At 30.7% G+C, this 27,848-nt stretch overlaps 1 protein-coding gene across 1 annotated transcript in view; it reads left to right on the top strand.

The window, feature by feature from the left end:
• Positions 1-27,848, top strand: part of LOC118197453 (multiple PDZ domain protein-like) — a 181,413-nt gene that overhangs the window by 33,754 nt on the left and 119,811 nt on the right. The window contains exons 9-15 of the mRNA XM_085820229.1: positions 5,077-5,156; positions 5,260-5,421; positions 7,740-8,063; positions 10,800-11,042; positions 17,233-17,301; positions 17,451-17,676; positions 26,905-27,106. Of these exons, the coding sequence (XP_085676355.1) occupies positions 5,077-5,156; positions 5,260-5,421; positions 7,740-8,063; positions 10,800-11,042; positions 17,233-17,301; positions 17,451-17,676; positions 26,905-27,106 (1,306 nt within the window). The remainder of the gene's footprint in view (positions 1-5,076; positions 5,157-5,259; positions 5,422-7,739; positions 8,064-10,799; positions 11,043-17,232; positions 17,302-17,450; positions 17,677-26,904; positions 27,107-27,848) is intronic.

The raw sequence follows: 27,848 nt of genomic DNA, 5'->3' as shown, positions 1-27,848 counted from the left end.
ATTTCTTGAAATATCAAGATGGGTTGTACAAAATTTCTGATGCATAAAATAGACCAAATCAAAAAATTAGTGCTATGTTTGATTTAAAATGTGGTGGTCAGGTAAGTGATCAGCCACTTGTGCACCATCATATCATAAAGCCAGCCATGTCATCCAAATGCACAATACTTGCAACAAGTGTTAGTGCAGTCTATAGGCTTTATTTTTTACATGTCCCTGAAAAACTTAAAAACCTATTAATTTTCTTGTTTTTTTCAAAGTTCACAGAACAGCAGTGTGAAGCATGAGTAATGCATATTTTCTTTTTTCTTTTTATTGTAATTTTTCACTGAAATAAGCATGGACTATACTTGAGAAATGCATTAGAGCTCCATCTAGTTGCTTTCAGAATAAATGAAATTTAAACAATTTATTACAATGGCTATCACTTTGGTGAACCAGGTAATATTGGAGTGAATGTAGGCTAAATTGGGTTATAGATAGACATTTACTGTGTGATGGGCAGATATATTTCTAAGACTTTTTAAAACATTAAACTCTTTTCCATTGTGATTTAGAAAGACATTTAATTCCTAGAGACCTCTATGACTCAGTTTCTAATATTTAAAGTTAAGTTTTTTTATGTGCCTTGCTACTAAGATAATTTTGAATTGTGATAAGTATTGTAATCTGTGAAGAGTTATGCTTTTGTACAGTGAAAACTTGACAATCCAGGAAGCTGGGAAATGCTGGATCTGGATAGTTGAGTGTATAAAAATGTAAACAAAATAAATGAAGAAGAAAATTCTGGTCTTGTTCTATTTAAGTTCCTGGAGAAACCTTAGAAAACCATAAAAATGTAAACTCAACATTCAAATAATTGAATTTCTTGTGAATTTTTTACTAAGCATATTTTTATATGCTCTATTTTTATTTTCATTCGCATTACTGCACTCATCATCAAACCAATCAGTTCTTTTTTATCTTTCTTCCTTACCTAACAGCATATTAGCTGTTGATAGTATAGATTTCTTAATAAGTTGCCAATTTTTGTTCACTTCACCACCAGTTGCTTTCTCTTTAAATTCATTGACAGCTTCATTTGATTTTGATATTCTTTACGGATCTGGGGATCTCTTAACTTCCCACAATTGAACTTTACAGGAACACTGTTTTTTAGCTTTCCTAGCTAAAGAAATCCTTCCCCTAAATTTGTAAATCACTAATATAGCTTTCCTAACTAAAGAAATCCTTCCCCTAAATTTGTAAATCACTAAATATAGATCAGAATCTACATTAGTTCCTCTGTAAGTTCTTGCACCCAGAAGTTCAAAAACTGTCTAAAGTCAATCATCACATGATCGATCTGGTTGTTATAGAGTCCATCAGAAGATCTCTATGTTATTTTACGAATATCTGTATGCAGAAACATTGTGCTAGCAATCATTAAATTGTGAAAAACACAAAACTGATAAACATATTATCATTATCATTTGAGTTGGCATGTAAGCTGTATTTTCCTATAACTGATCTAAATTATTATTCACAACTAACTGTGGCATTAAAATTGCTCATAATAATTTTTACATCATACCTAGAACATGAGCCCCAGAGATGGTCAAGCTCATCATAGAACCTTTCTCATCATCATCTTTTTCCTCAGTTGGTGCATACACATTAATAATAGAATAGCTCTTAAAATTTCCTCTTAGATGTAAAAGGCACAATCTCGATGAAATGTCTTGAAAATCCATGACTAAATGACTGATTTTTTTTAAGCTGAAAATGATACCAGTTCCATATAAATGCTTTGTTTCATGACAGCTATAAAAAGTATGTTTTTTTCCCTTCAAAACTCCACTGCCAGTTTATCATATTTCCTGGATTACCAATAAGTGTAATCCGTAAGAATCCATCTGTTCAAACAACATTTATAGAGTTTTACTCTGATAAAGAGTAAGCATATTCCAGAATCCAGAATTTAGGTTCTTTGATCATTTTCCAGTCCTGTTCTTTAAAAGTGGTCCAGGATTTGTTTCTTTAGATTTCACAACAAGAGTATTTTTTACAAGGTAGAGTTGTTAGCCCTATGCCTAATCCCAACCTGGAGAACCAGTCCACTAATATAATCCCCTGGGGCAGGGTATTCAGCTCTACCCAGAATCACTGGGTACCCATTTTAGTCACCTTTTATGCCATGCAGGAGCTACACTGGTACTAGTCTTTCATACCCGGTCACCACATGAATGTGTTTACAATAATCGAACATCTTAAATATCATCTATCAATCTTCATTACTGGATTTACTAGGAGATCACTTATACTTTTGAAATTCAGATTGTTATTTAAGAGGTTGGTTACAACCTCTTAAATAAACTGCGTTAACATTAAATAAACTGTGTTATTGCATCTCGACTAACACAGTTTATTTAATGTTAAGTATAATGGGATCTATTGCTTTTATGAGAAGTTTAGAGTTTTTGAATAATTGGCAAAATATTAGATACCACTTATCCTAATTTTTTTTTTTACAATGTTTGTTAGAATTTGGGATAATTAATGGAAATTTAGATGAATGAATTTCATGCTATACAAAGTTTTGGAGGCTACTTACCTGCCAATTATGTTGATGAGGTAAAGAAATGGTCTTCTATAGGTAAAAGCTGTTAATATTGAAAATATGATCCTCAGTTAGAAATACATTTGCTAAAAACAGGAAAATTTGCTGAAGAGAGCACCCATTCATTAGGAGTTTTTAGAAAGGCAGCTGCAACAAGCCTGTTGAGCTAACAAGTCCCTAGATGGGATATTACTAGAGCTGGGATGGATGCTGAAGTGGTGGAATTCCCTCGAGCAATATCAGGATGAAAAATGTAACCTCGAGGATCTGAGCTTTAGTAGACATTGGCTGAACCCATAAGAAAGCCTCAAGAGATCAGTATGGTTAACGGTGCTAGGTGCAGCAATGTATGTACTTAGCCCCGCTACTTTATTATGCCAGCCCTGACCAGACATACCTGCCTTATGTCTGGTCAGGGCTGGCATAATAAAGTAGCGGAGCTAAATACATACATTGCTGCACCTAGCACAATAGGTGCACAACACTTTTAAAGGGTGATGTCAATTGCATACCAGTCAACACCCCAAAAGAGGTGAGGAATTCCAGCATCCACCCCAAGAACAAAACAGTTAAAAATTTGTGTTTTTCCTACCCTCATTTCAACCTTTTTCGTCTTTAATGCCAATTATGCTCCCACCAAAAAAAAACCTTCTCATAACAAAAATCTGCCAGAGGTTAACCAGAAGAGAGAGTGGTGAGACCTTAAAAACAACTGACAAGACTCTAAAAGATTTTGATGAAAAGCTTTTCCATTTTTAATGAAAAATTTAACTTGATTGGAAATAATTTCTCAACTAACTATCTTAGATTAACAAATATAAGTTCACCAAAAACGCAAAATTTTTTTTGTACAGTGTGTGTAAGTTTGAAGTTGACAAATAAATTTTTGATATTTTAAAATTCAAATAATACTCAATTACTTAAGATACCCATCTCTTTCAACAGAGAAAATCCCTATAAACTGAAACTAAAAGCCAAATATCTGACTTGTCCCCTACTTCCCAAACAATTAAGCTTAAACAAATTAATTAACAGAAGTTAAACTTTAATTAAATGAGTAAGTACACTCTTAAAACTAATTAACAGCTTTAATTAAAGTAAACAGTTGCTGTTGGATATATGCAGTTGAAATTTGGAATATGATTTAATTAATTTAATTCATTTGATTACACAACAGTATGAAATTATAAAAGCAGTCATTTAATTTATTATCAAGTTTTATTTCAAGAGCCTGAAGTTAACACTTCATAAGATTAAAAAAAATTGTGTTTAAGATATAAAAACTAGTGTATGTTCCTAGGCCTTAATATACAACAATAAAATATCAAATTGTGAAATCCTGTGGTTAATGGAGACTTGTGCTTGTCAGTCAGGCAGAAGTTTGAAGGAGCAGATAGCTCCTTATTTAGTTAGATGATTAAAAGATACAAATTATGCATAAAGGATACAAAAAATCATCCTGATAAATCGCTTGTCATAGTTTTTCATGCTGCATTGCCATTGTGTATCCATTTTCAAATCAAGTCACATGCCGTGCCCATTAATGTACCTGTGGCAGGATCCTATAATTTTGAAAAATATTCTATTGCGTACTATTCTGTTGAGGGCAGGTCCCAAATTTTAATCATTTGATCAAAATGTAAGGGTAAAACAGATAAATAGCAGTTAACTTCTATGCTTTTTTACTGGCTTGTCGAGAATTAACTGGGTTTACACAAGGTCAAGATGAAGGTCTTATGATTGTGTTGTGACATGATATTTATCATTATTAGTGCTAAATCGTACTATTTGGCAATAGCTTTCCTTTGGCAAAAATAGTTGTCTGGAATGTCAAAAATGATTGATGTGAAGCTTTCTGGCAAGAGTAGTTCTTGTGATACAGAATAAATGCCTGTCATGAACTTGGATGTCTCTCATATGTTCCCATGACATACTAACTCCTCTTTCTATGAGGAGTGTCTATGGAACAATATAATTGCTATAATAGTGTATGTGAATGGATGGTCCTAATCAACACCAGAAGGACAGCCTTGTAATTGTATTCACATTTGAGGTGTTACAAGTGATATTTTTAGTTGTAGTGCTATACTTAATTTATGATATCTTTACGAATTTCTCATTTCCTTAATTTTTTGTTAAAAAGAGAAAAGTTTGCAAAATTTTAAAATATTCTTTTTATTTGAGGTATCCAGTTAGTTGAATGCCAGATACTTGGCTGGCAACCATAATTCCTAAATTTTATTGGTAACTTTTTAATACAATATTGCATGGGAAGAAAATGTTTAACATTACTTAGTATGTACCATTGTTTTAAATTTTCTATTATAGCATATAATGCAAAAGTGCAAGTATGAAAAAATCATTTTTTAAATATATTCCAAAACCCTATTTTAGTTACTTCAGTGTATAAACAGTTTTTTGTACCATATCTTGCCTTTACATATGAATTTTTCTTATGGTGTGTTTAAATCTTGCAGTGTATACACTGAATTCTGCCGAATCAGAAGAAATAAAAGCAAAATGGGAAAAAATACTTGGGAACAAAATTGAAATAATTGTAAGTTTTAGCTTGTTCTATGCAGTTTGTATAAAGCATTGCTTCTGTTAAAAATTATTTGCTTTTCTTTGTGCATCAAATAAAATCTTCTGTTTATTTGCAGATAACAGGTTTGCAGAAGAATGATAATGAAATAGGTTTTGGTTTCAATGTGGAAACTAGAAGAGATGAAAAATCTGTTCTTCATCATTTTATATCCAATATATGCAAAGGCTATAGTGTTGATCGCAGTGGAGCTCTGTTTATTGGTGATGAACTGTTAGAGGTACAATTAGTATAGTAAATTTAAAGAAAAAGTGTGTTTACCATGTATTATAGCTGTCTACTTAGTGACTTGTAGGTAGTTTATAAATTTTAAATTTATTCTAGTATTCTTTTTTTTTAAAACAAAAATTGATATTTTTAACAATAAAATAATGTACTGTTTATTTTTATTAAACTGTCACAGTGAAATAACAACTATGTGTCGAAATTTACTGTTCTCTCGATATTATTCAGTTGCTATTTATTTCTTAGAAATTATGTATGCATATGTTGCCAAATATTTAAAAATACTATTTAAAATAACAGAAGTTTGAAATTTTACTTTTAGTGTGTTATATTAAATGTCGTCTGCACATCACATTTTATTAGCCCAAAAGGCACATTAGTTCCAAAGGGGATATTAATCTTGAAATGGCATTTTGTGTTGAATCACTGAAAATGGCTTATCACTTTTCAGATTGTTACCACCAAATATTATTGTCCTGTGTTATATTGAAAGGAATTAAACAACAAAGAATCTGCATGAATGTATGTATGTATGTTTCTCACATTGTGAAAAAACAATGGTACCTGGAGCCATCAGATTTTAAATAACATAATCCTATACATGAACATGGTCATCTTGAAACCTAGATTTTTAATTTGTTTTATTATCTATTTCATATTCTGTAAAACTTTAACAAATTAAAATTTTTGATGAACAAACTCAATGTTTCAAAGCGAGCAGTGGCAACACTGTACCGAATAAAGCATTTTATCTGTACTGCGGGAGACTGTCTGTCAGAAATTGTAAAGATAAGCTGTTTTTAAAAATGTTATGATTTTGCTGTTGAATCAAATTTTGTGTGGCATAAGTGCTAAGGATGTGATATTAAATAAACTAAATACACAAAACGTTAATCATAAAAAAGACAAAAAAGTTTTGTAAAGCCATCTTAGTAAGAAAACTGAGTATTGATATGATGAATTGAGAAAAGACTTGAAAAAAAAAATTAGTGCAAAGCTGCATTAAGAATAATAAATGTACACTGCTATGCCGCTTTTAAAATTTTTGTAATTTTCCTGTTGAATTGTATATAGCGTAAGTACGAAGAAAGTACGAAGAAAATGATGCTTAATAATAAAGTTAAGAAGACAAAAGAAAATGTGTTAGTAGGAATGAGTGTAACAGTAGCCTTGTAGACTGCGAGGTCAGCAAAAGCATAAAAAACCTTAACAAACCCTTTTAGGCAACTGTTAAAATCTGAAACCTTCAGATTTTTTTCCCTGTTGTATTAGAATCAGGTGTGGGTCGAATGAATAATCTGTAATGAAAACATTCCAAATTTTTTTTTCTTGTAAGGGTTTTCAATGAGATAAAGTCCTATCTTTGTTGAGTATGGTGAAGGGATATATATAATTGGTTTAGTTTATTTAGTTATGGCAAAGCTTCGAGAACTATCTGCCTAAAGGAGGGATGCGTTCATGGAGGACTTTCTAATTGAAGCTGGCTCATATACACATTACACATGGGGAAAGTAACAAAAATGCCTATTCAGCGACCCTGTTTGCAGGATTCGAACCTTGAATGGAACTACCAGTGTTCAGCAACTTTACCGCTGAGCTGCTGATGGGCTATATGTATTGATGAAGTGCTGGAGTTGCTTGTGAATAACTGAAGTGCTGAATGGGTTTTTTATCTATATGCTGTTTTAAGGCATAGATACTGCATTATTTCTTTGATCAGCTCTTCTTCAGCTTTCAAATAAAATGTGGGCACATATATGGTGATTTTGATAAGACCATCTAATTAAAAGGAAATTAACAAGTTATATTCAGGACTAAGATTAGATAATATATTCTAAAGCAAGATGTATAAAGTAAGTTGCCCCTTTACCTGAACTTTGGTGCTCCTCATTTTCAAACAAAACATGTATTAATTGTATGCCATATCTGTCTCTGAAAATATATTCTTCTTGCGGTGTACTTTAATACAGCCTGACCTTGCACGTATAATTATTTGGTCTTTGTATAAAACTGTATTTGTTGTTTTCACTCTTGAATGTCCTTTATGTCTTAATTGGACTATAAAGAAATGTTATATATCTGCTGAAATGAATTTTGTAGTTTTTGAAATTTAATTAACATTAGAAATTTGCTTAAAGTAAAATCATATCTGTTTTGATAATTTGTAATTTATTAATTTTTCTCTGCAATCTAGATTTTAGATCAGATCATGCTTAACATTTTAAATTTATAATAACTACATTATAATTTTTGTAACACATGTTTAGGATTACAACTGAACTGAGTTATATATGTCTATTTTAATTTTTGCAGGTGAATGGTAAAAAGCTGCAGGATGTGAAATATTCTGAAGTTCTTTCCATTTTCAAATCACTTCCACCAAACATTTATTTAACTTGTGGTCGATCACATCATTGGACTAGTAATTTATCTTTAATTCCTTGGTCTGAAAGGCTAGTGAAAGCTAAGTCTGACTCTTACCTTGTGTCTCGAAAATGCTATCCAAATAACTGCAAAAACCTCAATAGAAGATCTTTGGAATTACTTTCATCTCTGGCTACATGGAGTAGTGAACCACATTTTATTGATCTGATAAAGGGAGAAGAAGGTCTTGGATTTAGTATTGTAGAATACAAGGTGTGATTTCTTACATATTGAAACAAAAGGTCTACCTTAATCTATAGTTTCTGAGTTTGAAACATTGAGAAAGCTTTTTATTTTTTGAATTTCATTTAATCTATTAGAAGTATGATGCTGTTAAATTATTAATTAAAAAATATTTGATCACCATTTGTTTTTTCTTTTTGATTTATTTTTTTAAAAATAATATGACAAATTTATCATGCTAATGTAATAAGTTTTGCATTATTTATTTGGCACTCTGTATATTTTTGTCTCTTCCACACATAATTAAAATGTCATAAAATTTTACACACTTCTGTAAATTGTATAAAAATGTATAAAAATTTAACATATTTGAGTATTTTCTTTATATAAGTTGTTTATAATTATTTCACTGATATTGTGAATCCTGTCATAATCATTACTATCTTCTCAAAATGATCAGCTTTGAAAGGGATCGAAAAGTTGGAGAATATAAACAGAAAAAGATACATTGAATGTTAGCCTGCAACAGAAATGTAACTGTTACCTTTTTACTGAATTTTTCTGTTATAAACAGAAAATGCTATACTGAATGTTAGATATATTGATGACTAAAATCAACTGCAACCATCAATGTTTATCTTAGAGAAAGTTCATTATATATTCCTGTAATTTATTGTTGCAAAACTTTTCAGGAGTTAAGAGAAATGAGAGTTATATTGATGTACTAGATGTTGCCTTTGAAAGATTTAGTATATAAATTATAACAGTTTTATGAAACTTATTTAAAACTGTATTTGTGCATTTATTTTATATATTTTTTACATTTTTGATAAAAAAAATTATTTTAATTTTTTTAAAAAAAAATTTAACTTTTGATATTTACATCAGTTTTTTACCATTTTTACTATATCATACAAAATAAAATATGTGATTTAATATTCTATGTTCATTTCATTTAGTTTTAAAACATTGAGTTCAGTTAAAAAATATTTGTTATAAATTTTAGATTGTTTTCATTGGATAGTTTACTTAAAGGGAGATAAAAAATATTTTGGACCTTTTCTGTTACAGGCAACATGTATAAAATTATTTTTCTACAGAATGATATGTGAGCAGTATTACCTATTTGACTACTGTTAAATTAAATGTATTGTTCTTATTTCTTAAAGCAGTGTTCTTTTTTTCAAAGTAAGTATTGCAAAAAAGTTTTTTTAAGTGTGCTATTTTTTCAAAATAACTAACCTAAAAGTATCTTTCTTATGCTCAGAAACATTTTACCTTGATTAAAATGAACTGATGATGAAAATATTTTTACATGCTGTAAGTATAATGTTTGTGCATATTATCATTCTAGAGAAAATTGTTTGACATGTTTGCCCTGTGACAGAAAATATCCAATATTATTTAAGAGCACTTTTCATAAAGTAAAAGATTAGTTAATTTTTATTGTAGTTAAGCTGTTAGCATTAATATTAAACAAAATTAAAAACAGTAAATTAATATTTTATTGTGTTTAATCCTTATAAAAACAAAAATGTTAACATTTTTCTTAAAATACTGCAAGTATGTTATACATATTATATAGCATTTTTAGATTAATTAAACATTTTATTGTTTTATGCTACTGAATGCTTAGTTTATGTTCTTATTACAAAGCAATCTTTCTTTTAGTTTATGGGCTAAAGGCTTGCATGATTATAAACATTTATGTTACATGTGTCTTGTAAATATTATTTTCAAAAGTACCTTTTCTCCCCCTTTTATGCTTTTAGTAATGTTGCATACCCAGCAGTATTGCATGTTTAGTTTTTTTATGCTAGTAATATGAAATGTATATCATTTAATGTAATTCTAGGAATGATGCTTTAGAATTATTGCAAGTTTACCAGTATTTATGATAATTTTTTATGCAGCATATTTATTATTTTTTAAACTTTTGCATTTTTAGTTACCTGTATATCAGTTCTATATTATTTATGTATGTAATCAGCATTATTCTACTCCTAGGTTATTATCTGCATCTGTATGATTCAAAGTGACTTGTTTGCTGTTCATAAATTTTTGGCATCTGGCTGTATTTTTGGTATATTTTATACTTTAATAACTAACTTTTTTTTTGCACTCTAACATTATCTAATTTTTTCCCCTCCCATGAAATTCAGTATAATTTCTAAGGTTATTTATAATATATACTTTTTGTATTCAGAAAAATGGCTTGTTTTATTACATAATGTCATGCATAATTCATCATCTAATGTAAAAGGAACTGAGAAAAACTTAGCTGCTCATTACATAAAGAATGAAAATTATCTTTAATAGTCATTTATTATTTTATCATTCGTTTCATAAGGGAGCTGTTTTTAGAAAACTGCAGAAAATCCCTTTCTCTATCTTCTCATTCATAATTATATAATATTTCCATTTCTTATACCCAATAAATTTAAATTATTTATTTCCTAAATATTTTTTAACCAGAATTTTTAGAAATCATTAAATGAGTCAGTTATGTAAAAGTAAAGTTTTAGTAGTTATGAAATATATAATAAAAAAGAAAAAAATCAAAAACTAATTTTTTTGGTGATGCATAGAACAAATGAGATTAAATTATCAGATTCAAATGTTTTTTTCTTTGTTAGAATGGCTCTTTGAAATTACCAAACTTTTGGAAGAATTTTATTCTGAAGCATTTTGAAGTAGATTTGCAAATTATAAATATAGTAGTAAGCTAACAATTATTGAAACTTGATAGAAGTTTTAACTTTTCAGGATTCTTTGACGCCTAGCATTCAGGATGAAAATGTAATAATAATTTGGAGTTTGGTACCTGGAGCAGCAGCACATTTGGATGGTCGTCTCTTGCCTGGCGATCGTCTGTTATCTGTAAATAACATAAATTTTCGTCATACAAACTTTGATATGGCAACTCAGGTTTTAAAGAATGTGCCCAAAGGTGTTGTTCGGTTAGGAATAGCAAAACCAACGACTTTATCTAGAAGTGTGCCTGCCAAGGTACGTAAAAGTTTTTGAATTTTGTGCATCATGTTGTTTCTTTTGCACTTTATTTAAAACCTTAGCATCAAAGTAGCTGCTTGTATAAAAATGCATTGTTGTATATATGTATATATGTTTGTCAGTATATCCGCTATATTACCATTAATGAACATGTACCTACTGAAAGAAAAGTAGGGTTGCTGTTATGCTACTAATTCATGTTGTGAGCCTATAAAATATTTTGAGTGCTTGGTAGAAATATATACTAATTACAGCTACTGAAGTGGATGTACAATAAGAGTAGAGTGAGATTGAAGGGGTGGTAATTATCTGTGCTGACTGCTTCAGTCGTTCTCTATATGAGATTTTCTTGCAAGTTCCATATATCATATGCAAAAGTGAATGAATTAGTAATGAAGTAGAAAAGGGAATGAATTATAGAACCTCTTCTCTGACTAAAAAAATTCCCAAAATGATGGATAAATATTAATGCCTCTGATATAGGATGAAACCAAATGAGTCAGCTTTGCTTTAAATTATGGTCATAGACATTCAGCTGATATCTGGACGTGATCATAGGGCTTGTACCATTAATTGAGAGGTGTTGCATTGTGATTTCACAAGTGAACAGCTGCACATAATCCGATAATCGATAATTTGATCTTTTGCTATAATTTAGTTTTGCAAAACATCTTATCTGTGGACTTCAGAATTTCATATATAATGATGAATTATGTGTTGTGCAATAACGAATTTGTATGGATCTGAATGATCAAGTTACTGTTCCCACTCTAGAGTGTACCAGAAAAGGAATAATATTATTGGTTTGTTTTTCTTGGTTTGATCTGATCTTTAAATTAAAAAACTTATTCGTCAGGATTTGAACAATTCTACCAAAAATTTGATATCTGACATTATGGTTTTCAATTTACTGTTCACTGATTCCCAAAATTAAAACCAAAATTAAAATTTTTGAGTAGTTCAATAGTTTGAGGAAATGGAAATAAATGAACTTGGCTGGCCCAAAGTTCTGACATGAGTACCTTCTAACATCCCTGATATAAGCTAGAGTTAATAATTAATTTACAGTTGACAAGAGTTATGTGGCACATTTAACATAGAATTGTTCACTATTTAAGAGGATTGGCACAAAATGCCTATCACCCAAATCAGTATGTACCCAAACTTAGTAAGACAATACACCGATTCCATTTAAGTAATATTCTATGGCTGTCAGTCATGATGGTAATATATTGCATCTTTAATAACTAATTTTTTGATGTAAAAAACGTTTTCTGAAGTTATAAATTTTAACTGTCATTTGAAATATATAATAAATCTAAAAATCTGTTTTCTGTATATCAAAATGCTTATTTGTGTTAAATTGGAAACATATGTGACTTTAGCAACATTCATGTAAGTTCACAAAATAAACTGTAGGTATTAAACCAGCCATAAATTTTACATGTTAAAAAAAAAAAAAAAAAAACTCTACAACAGAGAGCTATGAAATAGTATGCAAACTTCGAACAGAATCAAACACTAGTAAATAATTATTATAAAACTCATAAAAAGTATCTTTAATTGTGGATATTTGAGGATGCTTCTTAATTCAATTTTAAGCATGATAAAAGCTACATTTTTGTTCATATATACAAGTTGTATAGCTTTCAGTATTAGTTGTAAAACATTATTGGCATTTCCTTTATCAAGAATTGTAAATAAAAAAAATCAGTATTATTCACATCAAACTATTATTTTACACATTATAGAATTTTATTTTATTCAGAGGTGACTTTCATAAGCTATTTCCCTAGTCTGTCTTTGCTTTTAGAATTGATTAATTTCAGAAGTTTTACCTGTTTATTCTGAATTTTTTGAATAGTTTTAATCTCTCAGGCTCCCAGGTTTCACTTTGTGACAGCAGTTTATGTTTTGTTATATTGTGAATCAGAGTTACTGTAATATTAGAATTTGCGTAACTAGACTTTGTTCTCACAAGTAGGCTTGCCACTTAATTAAAATTTTTCTCTTGAAACTTTTTTTTGGGGGGGGGGTGTATAAAAGCATTTCCTAAGGAAAATTGAGAAATGGAAACCTTTAAGAAAAATATCGTATGCATGGCTTCAGAAGGTTCTAATTTTATAAAACATTATCATTAAATCATAGAAATGGTGGGTTTGTGGGTTTGATTGGAGATAATTTGATAGAAATTTTATATTTCACACCAGACCAATCAAAACAAACACTAAATTGAGAACATATTTGATTTTACTAAATTTAATATGCATTACATTTATTTATTCCCATACCTAAATTTTGATAGCATTTTTAGATATTTCCTCATTCAAAAATAAAGACTAAATTACTAGTATTCAAAATGGGGTATTTAATTCTTTCTTTTAATATGGCATTTTATATTTTCTTCTAATTCATATTATAGGAATAAATGAAATTTAATCCTTTTAAATTTTAACAGAGTACAGTAGAACTCTAAGCATTAAAACTAACAGGCAAAGTAGCCCATCCAGATAAACAAAAATTCTGAATGACTGACTTGTTTTTTTATCTGTATGTCAAACATATATTCATTATGATGAAAATAAAAACAAAAAATTACTCTTTTGTTATTTTAACAGGTATTTAAGAAAAGTGTTTGTATTTCCATGAAACAAAGTGTGGTTGGGGGGGGAATTGTTTCTCCATTACAAGTAAATCCTGAAATTATTTTCATGCATCCATTTTTATTTAAACTGATAAAACTAAACATATGATTTTATCTTTATTTTTTGTAGTAAGATTAAACCAAGAACATTACTTTATATGTGTGTAAAAAAGCCATCCCAATGTCTTTCCATCATCCAATTCGAACTTCCAGTACAAGACGCCATTTCAAATATGGAATGAGTCCTAGAGAGATTAAAATTTTTTTTTGTAGAATAACAGATCGAAATGTCCTGAAAGATAAATTTCTTATTAGAAGATTGCATTAAGCCAGTTATGGGTTTAATGTCACCGTCTTTCAAATGTTGTTTTCTGATTTCCTCATCACTCCATAGGCCTGAATCAGACAATGTCGAAACTGTAATTTGACATGCGACCGAATTAAAAAGGTCGTATTTCCCTTCTACTTTGGTTACAGTGTGATGTTCCTCGCCCTTTGTCTATGATAAAATGTCGAGGTACCTAAATGAACTAAGTGGCAACTTATCGCTGAGTTCAAACTACTAAGATGTAGACACAAGAAGGGTTAAATTACTCTTTTATTCTCTCAAATAAACAATATAATCGGTCCCTTCTCAGACTTACAGAAAAGCCTCTACTCGGTTTTAACTAAGAATAAGAAAATAAGAAACTTATCTACTAATAACTAACCTAGACTTAACCAAAGCTAGACACAATTATGTAATGTAGTTAGCCCTTAAATTAAACTAGCCAGCAAATATCCATAGGCACGTATAATATGGCCAAGCATAACAGCTTCAAGAATAAATTAACCGGAAGACAAACACATGCCACTAAGGACTCCTAGCACTCTATATCGAAGTTAGTTAAACTTCCAATAAATACTACCCCTAACTCATTTGCATTCAACGCAATTCTAAAAACTGATTCTGGTAGGAAGTAAAAAAGGCATAACATATTACTTTCAATAAAACTGAGATGTTAGTCTTTATTTTTTGGAATTTCCATTCCTCTGGTTTGCGACTGCACTGAGCAGAAAAGGTGAACTATATAAGCAGTAGTAGAATCCTCCTGATGGAAAGGAAGAGTGCATGGTGTCGACTGTATGTTCTCCTGGTTCTGCTGAAGATTATGTGTTCTTCTGATGGTGGTGAAGACTGCATCCTTCCTGATATGCTTATCTGGGGTGTCCGTCGACGTGGTCAGTAGCCATGATTCTCTCGAGCAGGGTGTGGCAATGGGATGCATGGAGTCCTATCATGAAATATCACAGTGGAAGACAACATTGTAATAGGAATCTACCCCAAGTATCCTGGATAATTTTAATACACTGCCAAGTACCTGCCTGACTGAATGAGCAGACTTAACTCATGTTGTACCAGTCAAGTGTACATTCGTATGTTATCCGTTGTATGATTTTGCTAACATGTCATATAGTCTGACATGATATGTTCATCAATTTGGTTAAACTTAAGGAGAGTGACCATTAAATCTTATGTTTTCAACTTAGTGCAATTGTACTCCTTTTGGTAGTGAACCATGTTTTTACACATACTACTGCATATAACTCTCAAGGCCTTAAAAGAACAAAAATTGTCAAATACAGCATTATTTATGTAAATTAATTATAAAAGTTAATAATTTAATGTACACTATTAAATTTATCGTGTAGAGTATTTGTATTGTAAATATACATTGAACCATATTTGTTATTATTTTACATTATTGAATTCAATCAAAATTAAAAGCATGTTTATAAATTAAGAGGAAAGTTAATTTTACTACATTTAAAGAGACACAAATGAGCTTGTTTATTGTGAGTTCATAATATGTGGTGTCTGGACATTTGGAGTTCTACTGTACAAACCAGGGTCTCTCAACCTGGGAAAAATTTCCTCTCTGGGGGGGGGATATCATAGTTTCAGAGTAGATATGGTCAACCTGACTCTACCTGCTTCCTGTTGTTCCCTTAAAAATGATTTTAATTTAAATAAATGTATATTTATTTTATGACTTTGGAAAAGGGAGTGGAGAATGATCTAGCAATGATGAAAGAAATACATGGAGGAAAAAATGTTGAGAGCCACTACTGCAAACCCCTTGGTAGTCATGAACAACCTATGCTTACAAAAAAGTTACACACTTGAAAGTTCAGAAATTAAGTTAATCACAATGGAGTTCCTGCTAGACAAAACCCAAATGAATTCTATTCTTAGAGTGGATTTTCTTCTGATGCAAACAGCCAAAAGGAAGTCTTAGGAAAGTTTCTTGCATTGTCAGATAAGAATTACTTGCAGAAAATACCTGATTTTATTGAACATAGATGGCATTACAGTTACTATGTAATTTTTCCTGCAACAAGAGAAAACTTTGATAAATATCTGTGCTTTGTTCATTTCATTATAGTGGTATTTGGTTATTGAAATAGTAGTTAAAAAGAGTTTAATAATTTCTTTAAAGCAATAAATTGTGTTAATAATAAGATTATGCCAATCATTGAAGTTTTAAATATGATGGAAAATATAGGTGTAAGCTCTTCTGAAAATAAAGTTAACAAAATTGTGAGTGTTAAAATCAATTAATATAAATTTTATTTTAACAGAAGCACTTTTGGTGTCTGGAACTGCAATTCAGTTGTTCAAAACTTTTCACGGTGTTTTGTTCAACATTCATATTACAAGTATTGTATTGATATTACCCCTTTGTTTATAAAGAAAAAAAATTAAAACATTACATACAAAAGTTAAAAAAAAAGAATGAAAAAAAAAAAAAAAAAAACTTAAATAGACGTATTTCTCATCGTTTTATAAGATTTAATATTGTATGTGATATCAGTTTATTATTTTACTATTTAGTAATTTAGCACTATGTATGATGTTAGTGCAAAATTCTGCTAAAATATAGAGCCCACCAGCGGCCGAGCGGTAAAGTCACTGAACACTGGTAATTGGGTCCAAGGTTCGAATCCTGCGAACAGGCTGGCTGCATGGTCATTTTCGTGGATTTCCTAATGTGTAACATGTATACGAGCCAGTTTCACTTAGAAAGTCCTCCACGAAGGAATCCCTCCCCTTAGGCAGATAGCCCTCGAGGCTTTGCCATAATCATACACACACACACACTGCTAAAATATGTGTAATCTTTCTTTAAAAAAAAAAGTTCTAATATTCTCAAACATTTTGCAGTGCCAGTGAAAATTTGTGCCATTTAAGAAGACCACTGGGAGAGGGGGAAAAGACATGGTATTTCTGATTGGGGCTGCAGTATTGCTTATAGTAAAGAGAGATGTTTATTTAGTTTCATGAATTCTAAAGAGATAAGCAATAAAAATATTTCTCTACGAGCAGCAGCTGGTAGTTGTGACTTTTGTTTTTTACTACATTGACTATTGATTTGAATAAAAGATCACCTGAATGATAAACTATAAATGCTTTTTATAATTAATTATTTTAGTTCTTGTTTTCTTGAATAGAATTTAGGAGTATGTGCATTTTCTAATTAAAGTTTTTTCCTATTATTTCAGATTTCTTTTAAAGAACCAATTGAAAGTAGAGAAGAAATTGTCTCGAATGGAGCAGCTCTGCAAATTTTTGTAAATTCCTATTCATTCTGTAGCATTTATGCATAATTAAGAATTTTGATTATGTTACAAAGTCTTATCAATTCAATTTCAGAAACTTTTTTAATATTATGTGAAATCTGATTTTTCAGGAAATCTGATTTTTATATACATTTACCTAGGAGTACAATGGTGTATGTCATACTTATGAAGAACCCCTGAATTTTTATGCAACAAGATCACAGACGCCTTCATCCTTATTTTCGTTTGGTAATGATTCCTGTTGCTCAACACCTTTTAGCAGTCCTGGTTTGTCCTCAAGTGGAAGGTTATGGGGATTTGATATTCCACTTTTGCCTGCTGCGCTTGAAAGGGTTGTCAAAATCAAAAAAGGAAATAATAAATTGGGTAAATTGCTGTGTTTGAAATACTCTTTTGCTGTGGTAATATATTGTTTCATATCTTATATTGAATTGTGTATTTATTCTTGTTTAAAAGCATTATATTCATTTTTATAACCATATTATGGATTTTATTATTTTATTTTTGGTATTTGTGGGAACATTTATGCTGTCATTAATATATGATGTAAGAAATAGATAAGATAATTCGTATTTTAACATATGAACATGCTATTTCAAGTATTATTATTTTTACATTTTTAAGAAGAGGGAGCTGTGACCAATTCTATATTTTAAAGTCATCTTCTCTTTATTATATGTACTTTTTATTATAATTATTTAAACTCATAATTTTCCAAATCACAGTAGTATTTTGCTAATCAATTTTAAGATGTGATTTTTAAACGGTATGTATAAATTAATTAACTTCGTAGCTATAGATTAACAGTCATACCAGGTATAAATAAAAAGGCATTTCTGGTGTGTTATGTTCTTCAGTTACAGAGAAATTCTGTATTTTGTACAGTTTTTTAATTGTACGTTACTGTCTGCATCAGAAGTAAAGCATTGTGATTATAAAATTTTAAAATAAATTTCATAGTGTCATATAGAGTACAATTATCTATCAATTAAAAAGTTAACTGAATTTTAAGAACATGGTTTTATTCTATAGTAAGTATAAGAATTGTTTTTATTTAAAAAGTGTTAAAAATATCTGTATTTTTCTTCATATCTGGATTTCAGCAAAATTTGGCTGATAGAATTTGAAATTCTTTACAATTCATACTTAAGTAACATATTATGTAAATATGCACTCCAAATCGTAAAAACAACCTTGTATTTAGCGTAAGTATAACGAAACACTCAATCGATTTCGAGGACAGCTAAAGGTCCCTCCTCATCAGGAGAAAGAAGAAAATAAAGGAGAAGGAGTCTCAGAAACATGTGGTCCTTATCAGCACTGCACGTGGTTATAACTGGATTTTTAATCAGAGTTGCACTGGCCGCCTACTTTTACTGAGCCAGGCTATCTGATCAAGCATAAAGGACAAGAAAAATTAGTGAAGTTAAAATAGGGAGCGAGGGGCAAATGTACCTTCACGCTCAAAAGCTGAACTTCAAATAATGGAAAGCAACCACTGAACGGATTTTTATACCCTCTGGTAGTACCAAATGCGAGGAGGTAATGCCATCTATCGGCAAAAATGACTGAATTAAGATAGTAGAATTTTAAAGGCATTAGGAAGGACTGGATTGGACTTCAAATCATTAACTAAACCTGCTATATCTTTGTGAATGTGAAAAGCCTCAAAAAAATCCAATTCACCTATGGAAGAAGCCTTTTGGATAATTTTTGCAGACCCAAAGTCAAAATTATGGTTAAATGTCCAACTATGATACGCTATTGAAGACTTGTTAATTTCGCCTTTTCTGACATAAGATTAATGTTCCTTGATACGAAACTTCAACGCTCTTTTTGTTTGGCCAATATATCTTAAACCACACTGACACGATAAACTATAAATTCCCCAAGAATTCAAGACAGAAATGCAATCTTTTAGAATTGAAGGGTGAATTTTATTAATAGGGTAGAAACCGACTTGAAAATTGAATTTCTGGAGAATCCGTGCAATTTTATAGCTAATGGAAGGATAAAATGGAAGCACGACAAGGTCATTAATATTATTTCTAACAGTGGAATGTCTTCTTTGATGGGAATCTGAAAATTTTTTGACAGCTTTATCAATAATCACGGGAGAAAATCCACGGTCAATCGCAACTGCTCTCAAATAATTAAGTTCATTAGTAAGCAAAGATTTAGAGGAACAAACTTTAAGCGCGCGGAATACATAATAGTAAAAAGAAGCCATTTTTTGCTTAACAGGGAGGCATGACTTGGCATGGGGTAGTAAAGAAACTGCAAAGGGCTTACGGTACACAGTGGTGCTAAAATCAGTTTCATTGCGGATTATAAGAATATCAAGGAAGGGAAGGGAATTGTTGGATTCAATTTTAAGAGTGAATTGGATGGCTGGATCAATTGAATTCATAATAGATAGAATCTCGGATAAATCCTCTTTATAACTGCCAAAAAGTGCGAAAGTGTCTTCAGCATACCGAATTCAAAGACGAAAAGATAGTTTATCAAATAATTTCATCTCAAAATAGTGCATATAAATGTCAGCAAGTACCGGACTGAGAGGATTACCCATAGCCAATCCTTCAACTTGACGAAAATATACATTTTGGAAAACAAAGTGGATTTGACTCAGAGAAACTTTAGTAAGCGAAACCAACTCATTAATTTCAGTATGTGTGAAGTGAAATTCCCGAAGCCTAGTTTCAAGACAATTTAGTGCTCCTTCGACCGGAACATTAGTAAACAGTGATTTGACATCAAATGAAACCATAATGGAATGAAGTGGAGAAATATTTTTAAGTTTATCAATGACTTCAACAGAATTTTTTACAGTGTGAATATTGTTGGCAAGTAGAGGAGAAAATCTGGAAACTAAATATTTGGCCAAAGTATATAAAGCAGTACCTATGTTGGAAACAATTGGTCGAAAAGGAATACCGGTTTTGTGGACTTTTGGAAGAGCATAAAGCCTAGCACAATTAGTAATAGGTGGAATAAGTGATTTCTTCAACTGAGTTGGCAGAATGTGGGAAGATTTAATAGCACTTTTAACTTTCGTGAGGTCCGAAGTTGAAGGATCTTTAGGGATCGAGCAGCATGGGCCTTCATTTATCAGTTTAGAGACTCCAGTAATATATGTGTGTTTGTCCATAACAATGATCTGTCCGCCCTTATCAGCTTTAGAGATAATGATATTAGTATTAGAATGGATTTCACGTATGATCTCATTTTCCTTTCTGCTAAGATTCGAACCCAAAGATTTGTTGTTAAAATTAACGTTACGAGTAATTATATAAAAATATGTTCAGTGGTTGCTTTCCATTATTTGAAGTTCAGATTTTGAGCGTGAAGGTGCATTTGCCCCTCGCTCCCTATTTTAACTTCGCTAATTTTTCTTGTCCTTTATGCTTGATCAGATAGCCTGGCTCAGTAAAAGTAGGTGGCCAGTGCAACTCTGATTAAAAATCCAGTTATAACCACGTGCAGTGCTGATAAGGACCACCTGTTTCTGAGACTCCTTCTCCTTTATTTTCTTCTTTCTCCTGATGAGGAGAAACCTTTAGCTGCCCTCGAAATTGATTGTTTCGTTATATTTACGCTAAATACAAGGTTGTTTTTACGATTTGGATTTCACATTAGCGTGTTTCTCTTCTAGTCTAATAAATATGCACATTTCTTATAATAAGATTAGATTTTAGTTTTATTAGATAACATGTTATGTATGCACACTAGTTTGGATTATAAAAAAATTTAATATTTTGAGGCATGTGCATGTTTTTATGTTCATGTTTCATAGCAAACTATATGTTATATGACTCTTTTCTTGTGTCAGTTTAAAATCTGAATGTTCATGTTGAAGTTTTGTTTTTTTAATCATTATGATGTGCTGGGCTACAGCTTTCATTTTTAATGACCATGGCAATTGCGCAACTTAATTTATCCAGTTTTACTGCACTCAACAACACCGTTAGCTGATTTTGTATTTAAAAATAATAATAATCATTTGTACTGTCTTAAGTTACATAAGAATTTCAAATATCATTTGTAATGTATTGCATATTATTGCTATGATAATTGTACTACAGTTGGACTGATTTTCATTGGGAAATTTTTTGGTTACTCAGGAATTCAAAGTAAAGTCATCATTGACCAATACTATCTGTCTATAATTTATAATTGCAGGTGTTTGCACAGAAATTATTTTATTTCAAGTATGGAAAGAATTTCTTGTTTTCATTTCTATTTTATATTTTAGTTACAGAATTTGACTTACTGTCAAAGTGTACTGAGATATTTTTCAAAACTTTTATTTCTGATGCAAAAAATAATTTTTATAATTTTCTCATTGCTACTGTTTATTATTATTGGTTTATTATTATTGATGCTGTTGTTGCAAATGATGTTTAAATTTTGAATCATAATCCTTAACCATAATCTTCCTCGTTAACATGGTTGCTGCCAAAACTGGTATGATGCATCTGTTCACAATCCTCTCTGTGGTGTTATACTTTTTAAATTATTCTCTGTTATTTTATTGGTGCTTCCAGGGCCAACTACAAGATAATTTGGATTTAGATAAACAATTTTTACATGTTTTTTGCATTCATACAAAACCATTGCTTTCGTGATACATTATTTCCATTAGTTTTATATGAGTCATTGAACAAGAACTTGGACAGGCTATTTATAACATTTCCCAAGTGAATAAACAACAGTAACACCAAAAAAGGTTTCGGGTTCTAAAAATTTAATTATTGTATTTACATTTGGAGAAATAAATGATCCACTTCGCTACATTAAGTGTATTATGTAGTCCCTTCCTGTATGCCAAACATCTAAAAATTGTATGTATTTGATATAGCAATACTCATAGTTGGAGATTTAGGTGAGACAGTCAGTAACTTGTCTCTTATAGCTGTCAAGTAAACTCAGTTTACTAACTATGAATATTTTTGTAGATAGTAGCAACTAAATGTGTTAATCAAGTTTGATATGTCTGAGAAAAAATATACTTTTAAAAAGAAACTGATTTTTTTAATTAATTGGATAATAACTGTATGAGCTATCATTTTTAAGTTATGAGCTTTAAATTTATAAAGTGTACATGGGTATGTTCTCAAAAAGTGTAACATAAATCACTCGAATTTATAGCTGTAGAAGAGAACATAAATGTAGTGTAGTCTATAAGATAGTAGGAAATCAAAGGTTTTAGTTTAAAAACTGAAGAGTAATTAAATGAAATAAAATTTAATTAGTTGAGAAATAAATAAATTTTAGATGTAAAATTTCAAAACTATTTACCTCTTGAAGTTAACAACAACAGGAAGTGAGTATTTTTGACTTTTAACAGCATGTTATAGTTGCATTGACTGGGTTCTAAATTCAATAATCATACTTTTTAATACAGCTTCAGTCACATCCATAATTGTTTATTTTAGTTTTCGAAATTAATTTGATATATTCTTCTATCTCTATCTTTAATATAGCACTGTATGATATGCAAAGATTAAGGTTTGGTTTGTGTGGGATATCATTTTATGTCTTTTCATATGGATTCCTTTATTTTATTAAATCAGTTATTTTTTACACTGAAAATTTCTCTCAAGATCAAAACATCCGCAGCACTATTGGATTAGGCACTATTCTGCATGAATCTGTAAACAGAAAATCATATTGTGGCAACAAGTTATAGGTGTAAATTCTTATTTTATTACTGCTTATAATTCTACTTAATAATGATACATATGTAATTAGATTTACTTAGAAGCTATTGCATGGTAAGGTTTTGTGGTTGTGTGAGTACTTTGGTATTGAGTGTGGTACATGTAAATGAATGGCTTTTCTTTTCTTTCTTTTTTTTAAGTGATATCTCAGGGTTTTTTTCCCCAGTTGTAACAGTGAATTTTTTGCCAGATTCTTCACTTTTTGAGTAAAATGCTTCCAATTGTTTTATAGCTAAACAAAGCAAAAGAAAACAAAAAAGTAGCAGAGATTAGAAAACATCTGATGAAAGTATGGTTATCTCAAAATAATAAACCTTAAACCTTAAATCTTATTTTTCAAATTTCTTTAACTAAAATGTTTTACTGGTCTCTAACTGTGGTTTCATTCATATAAAATTTTCATGCTACAGTATCGCAATGATAGTTTGAATCAATAGTAATACAATGATGGTAATAAAATACTTTTCATGATGTTATTTAATCAACCCTGTATTTGGTTATTAATCAAAACCAAATAACAAATTTGAAAACTGATGCTGTGTTGACCAGCTGCATCTAAAAATTCGTCTCATGAAATAAGAAAACATTGAGAATGAATATATTTGTAAAGTTGTTTATGAATGGTAATGAAAAAAAATGTTAATATAAAAAGATAAAGATGCTTAAAATATCTAATGCATGCGATTACATCTAAAGATCAGAGCCATTTTCCCTTAAATAACCTGAATGCCTCTAAACGAAACAGGCAAAATAAATGTTTAAATTAAAAAAAAAATGACATTCATTAACCTAGTTCTTGGGGTTTCTTTTTGAGGGGCGTAAATTTTGCTTGCCATCTATGATTGACATTCCATTTAATTTTATCTTTTTGGTGTAAAATTTTGAGCTAAATATGGTAAGCAATCATACATTTCTTAGATTCACTTGATTCTTATTTTATTTGCTCTGTTAAAAGAGCAATTAAAAAAAGGATAGAAAGGGAGCATGTGCTTATGTGTATTTACCAAAATAAAAAGAATGCAAATAAAAATTCCAACTTTATTATAAACAAACAAATTGTTTTTCACAGTTTAGAGCAATGTTTCTCAACTGGATTTACTTCAAGTACCGGTAAAATATTTTGGTACATTCTCGTGGACCGGTAAGTTTAATAATTCAACCCATTGCCACAATTTTTTTCACATAAATAAATCATCATCGATCATATTATTTTCTAAACTAGTAAACTATTATTGTAATGTAGGTGATGTCGTAATATCGGTTGTCGGCCGATGATACTTTGGATTTTGAACAGATAGCTGGATATTTTGTGGACTGCCAAATATTTCTTGCGGACCGGCGGTTAAAAAACACTGGTTTAAAGTATATCATATAAAATGACAAGAATATTGTTTCCACATGTGTAATCTGACCAGCTGGCTAAAGCCATTACATAAGGATAGTTTGCTTTGGGTTCTGTACATAAAAGGTGATGAGCGAATTAAACAATTCCTTTCTGGTTTCTTCATGTGTAATATAAGTATGAACAAGTTTACTTTAAAAAAGCTTCTGTGTAAGCATTCCTTCCCAAATGCAGCTGATTTTAATATGCTCTGCCAAATCAAATAATCCAATGTACACCGAACAAGTATTAATTTAGAATTCAGACAACAAAAAATCAGTGTTATATTTGCAAATTTTCACAGGACTAATTTCCAGGGTTTTACCGAACCACCATCCTCTCAAAAACTTGTCAAAAATAAAAACTGCGATCAGATCTCCACAAATCCTTTCAACCAACTTAAAACAGTCGCTTATCCCATCTGTTGCGAATTGTGCCAGATTATATGCTCTTCCATAAATTCATAATAGTGGCATTCCTTTCCACCCTATTGTATCAAATTTAGGCACTGCCTCGCACCCATTAGCTAAATATCTAGTTTCTAGATTTTCAACTTCGTTAGATAATAACATTTACACCACAAAAATTCAATAGAGTTTGTTAAAAGCATTTCTCCTAGAAATTTACTCATGGTTTCTTTTGATGTAAAATCATTATTCACCAATGTTCCAGTGGAGGGTGCATTAAGATGTCTAGAAACCAGACTTCATGAATTTCATTTCTCTTGCATTGAAATTCATGAGCCGATTTCCCTTACTCAACTCTGTTTGAAACAAATGCATTTTGTTTTCCAAAATAAGTATTACAAGCAAACTGAGGACTTAGCCATGAGAACCCCCCTCCGGTACCATCATGGCTGATATCTACATGCATTATTATGAATTAAAATGATTTTAAACTTCCTGGTACGGTTCTGCTACGTAGACAATACTTTTTTCCTGTTTGATGGTAGTAAAGATGATTTAAATAAAGTTCTTTCAACCATGAATTTCATTGATCCTGCTGTTCAGTTCAGTTTTGAACTTGAGACATGCAATTCTCTTCCGTTCCCCAACATTTTGGTCACAGGTAACACATCCATTTTCAGTACTATTGTTTACTGTTAAACTTACATTGGTTTGCCTTCCACCACACTTCAAATCATCTCATCCAACTAACCAAAAGTTAGCTTCATTTTATTCCTATGTTTCCCATGCACTTCAAGTTTGCTCCTCCAAATTGGCTCTTGATCAAGAACTAAATTATTTAAAAGCAGTAGCTATTGACAGGGGCTTTCCACCCAACATTATTAATCAAGCAGTTATAAAATTCTCATCTCAACACACCAAAAGGCACACTCTTGTTTTATGAGATTATAAGAATTCTGTTGTCATTTATTTCTTTCCATCAATTAGCTATAAAATTGCACATAATTTACAGAAATGTAACTTTCGGGTAGTTTATTCTCCTATCAATAAAATTACGAGTTTTATACTCAAGGACCCCATTCCAGATATGAAATCTGGGGTATTTACAGGATTCCTTGCCAGTGTGGTTTAATTAACATTGGCCAAAATAAGAGAGCCCTAAAATTTTGCATTAAGGAACATGAGGCATATGTTAGAAAAAAGGAAACACATAAGTCCTCTGTTGCCCAGCATTGTTGGTCCAAAAATCACACTTTCAATTTTTCTGCAGCCAGAATTATCCAAAAAAACATCTTCCATTGGTGAATTAGATTTTCTAGAGGTGTTTCACATTCAAAAAATCTTTTTGATCTAGCTAACGACCCTAATTCCAATCCATCTTTGCCTTCAGCCTTTAAGGAAATTATGTATTAGTTCTTGTTTCATCAATAGATGGCACCAGGAGCTTAACTCTTGTCTAGCAATTCTTATCTTATCTAATCACTATATCTTATCTCGTTCATTTACGCTTTGGCAACTGAGGTGATGGTTCGGTAAAACCATTGAAACTAGTCCTGTGAAAATTTGCAAATATAATGCTGATTTTTGTTGTTTGAATTCTAAATTAATCCAATGTAGTCCAAAAATTCATACATTATATTGTGTTTTATGCTATTTATATAAAGTCCAATGAATTATATAAAATCCAGTTTGAAGAACATTAATTAATTCTAAAGTACATCAAAAAGCAACAATATATATATATACCTACAATTAAAAACTGAAATATGCTTCCAGGCTAACATTTTGAGTAACAGCATTCATTGTACTTAATTTGTACCAATGAATAAAAGTAGGTTGCTGGAAACTTGAATATCGGTTAAAACAGTATAAGTCCAGATCAATTAATATAAGGCTACAAGTTAACAATGTTTTCATTTTGCATAAAAGCGTTTATAAAGCATATTTTGTGAACATTTCTATATTTAAAATATTTTCTAGCACACATTCTTGCTTGTCATACATAAAATGTCCTTTATGTTCATTCATTTGCATTGTGTTACATGCAAATGCATGCAAATGAATGCATTATTATTTATCTTAGGTCTTGTCCTTGACATTGTTGATCGAGGACAGAATGGCATGATTGTGAAGTCAATCCGTCCTGCTAGTGCTGTGGAGAAGGATGGCAATGTTCAAGTTGGAGATTATATTCTTGGCGTCAATTCTGAAAATATGCGCAACATTACCAGATCCCAAGCTAGAGCTATAATCAGGCGTGCTGAATTAACAAGCTCTGACATTGTGTAAGTTAAAAAATTCTGAAGTGATGATACAGAAAGTAGATTTCTCAGTAGTGAACAAAATCTTATTTTATGCATGCTAAAGAATCTTAAAATATGAAATCGTCTAACAGTTACATCAGCCTAAGTCCATGAAATTCCTCATGGCAAGGAGCGTAAGATACGATTATCGTTGACAACAGCCTTGAGCACCATATGGGTGACATTGTGATTTAGCTCAGTTCGGCCCCCAATTTTGATGGTGAGCACCCCGGCGCGATGTTTCCGAGGGTCTTGCACCAAACCACATGAGAGGACTTTTGGCCTGCCGCATATTTAGAATGCCACCATGCCACACCGACACTATACATTTACAAACATCCATGCCTACTCCGAGATTTGAACCCGAATTCTTTTGCATGGCAGTCAATGACGCTAACTACTGTACCAGTTGGGTGGCATGAAATTTTTCACTTATTGTTTAATAATATTTATTAAATTCTCAAATATAATTTTATGTAATTTACAATTTCTCAAATATTATTTTATCTTATCAGAAACCTAAAAATCTTTGATTCCAAAAATTTTAGCTCTTCTTAACCCTCTGAACAGCTAGGGTTTTAGGTAAGAAAACACAAATTTCCCAAACCTACTATGAGAACAAATTATGTTTTCGATTTTAATGTAAAAACTCTGTTGGTATTTCATACCTGGATTTGTGTTCTTTAGATATATTGCCTTAATTTCTTTGAGATATTTTAATATG

The sequence above is a fragment of the Stegodyphus dumicola genome, chromosome 7, assembly GCF_044657685.1.
Source record: "Stegodyphus dumicola isolate Sdum_Otavi_A_Nest chromosome 7, ASM4465768v1".
Lineage (NCBI taxonomy): Eukaryota > Metazoa > Arthropoda > Arachnida > Araneae > Eresidae > Stegodyphus > Stegodyphus dumicola.
Note: the sequence above shows the minus strand (reverse complement) of the source record. Positions and strands in the feature narration are given on the sequence as shown.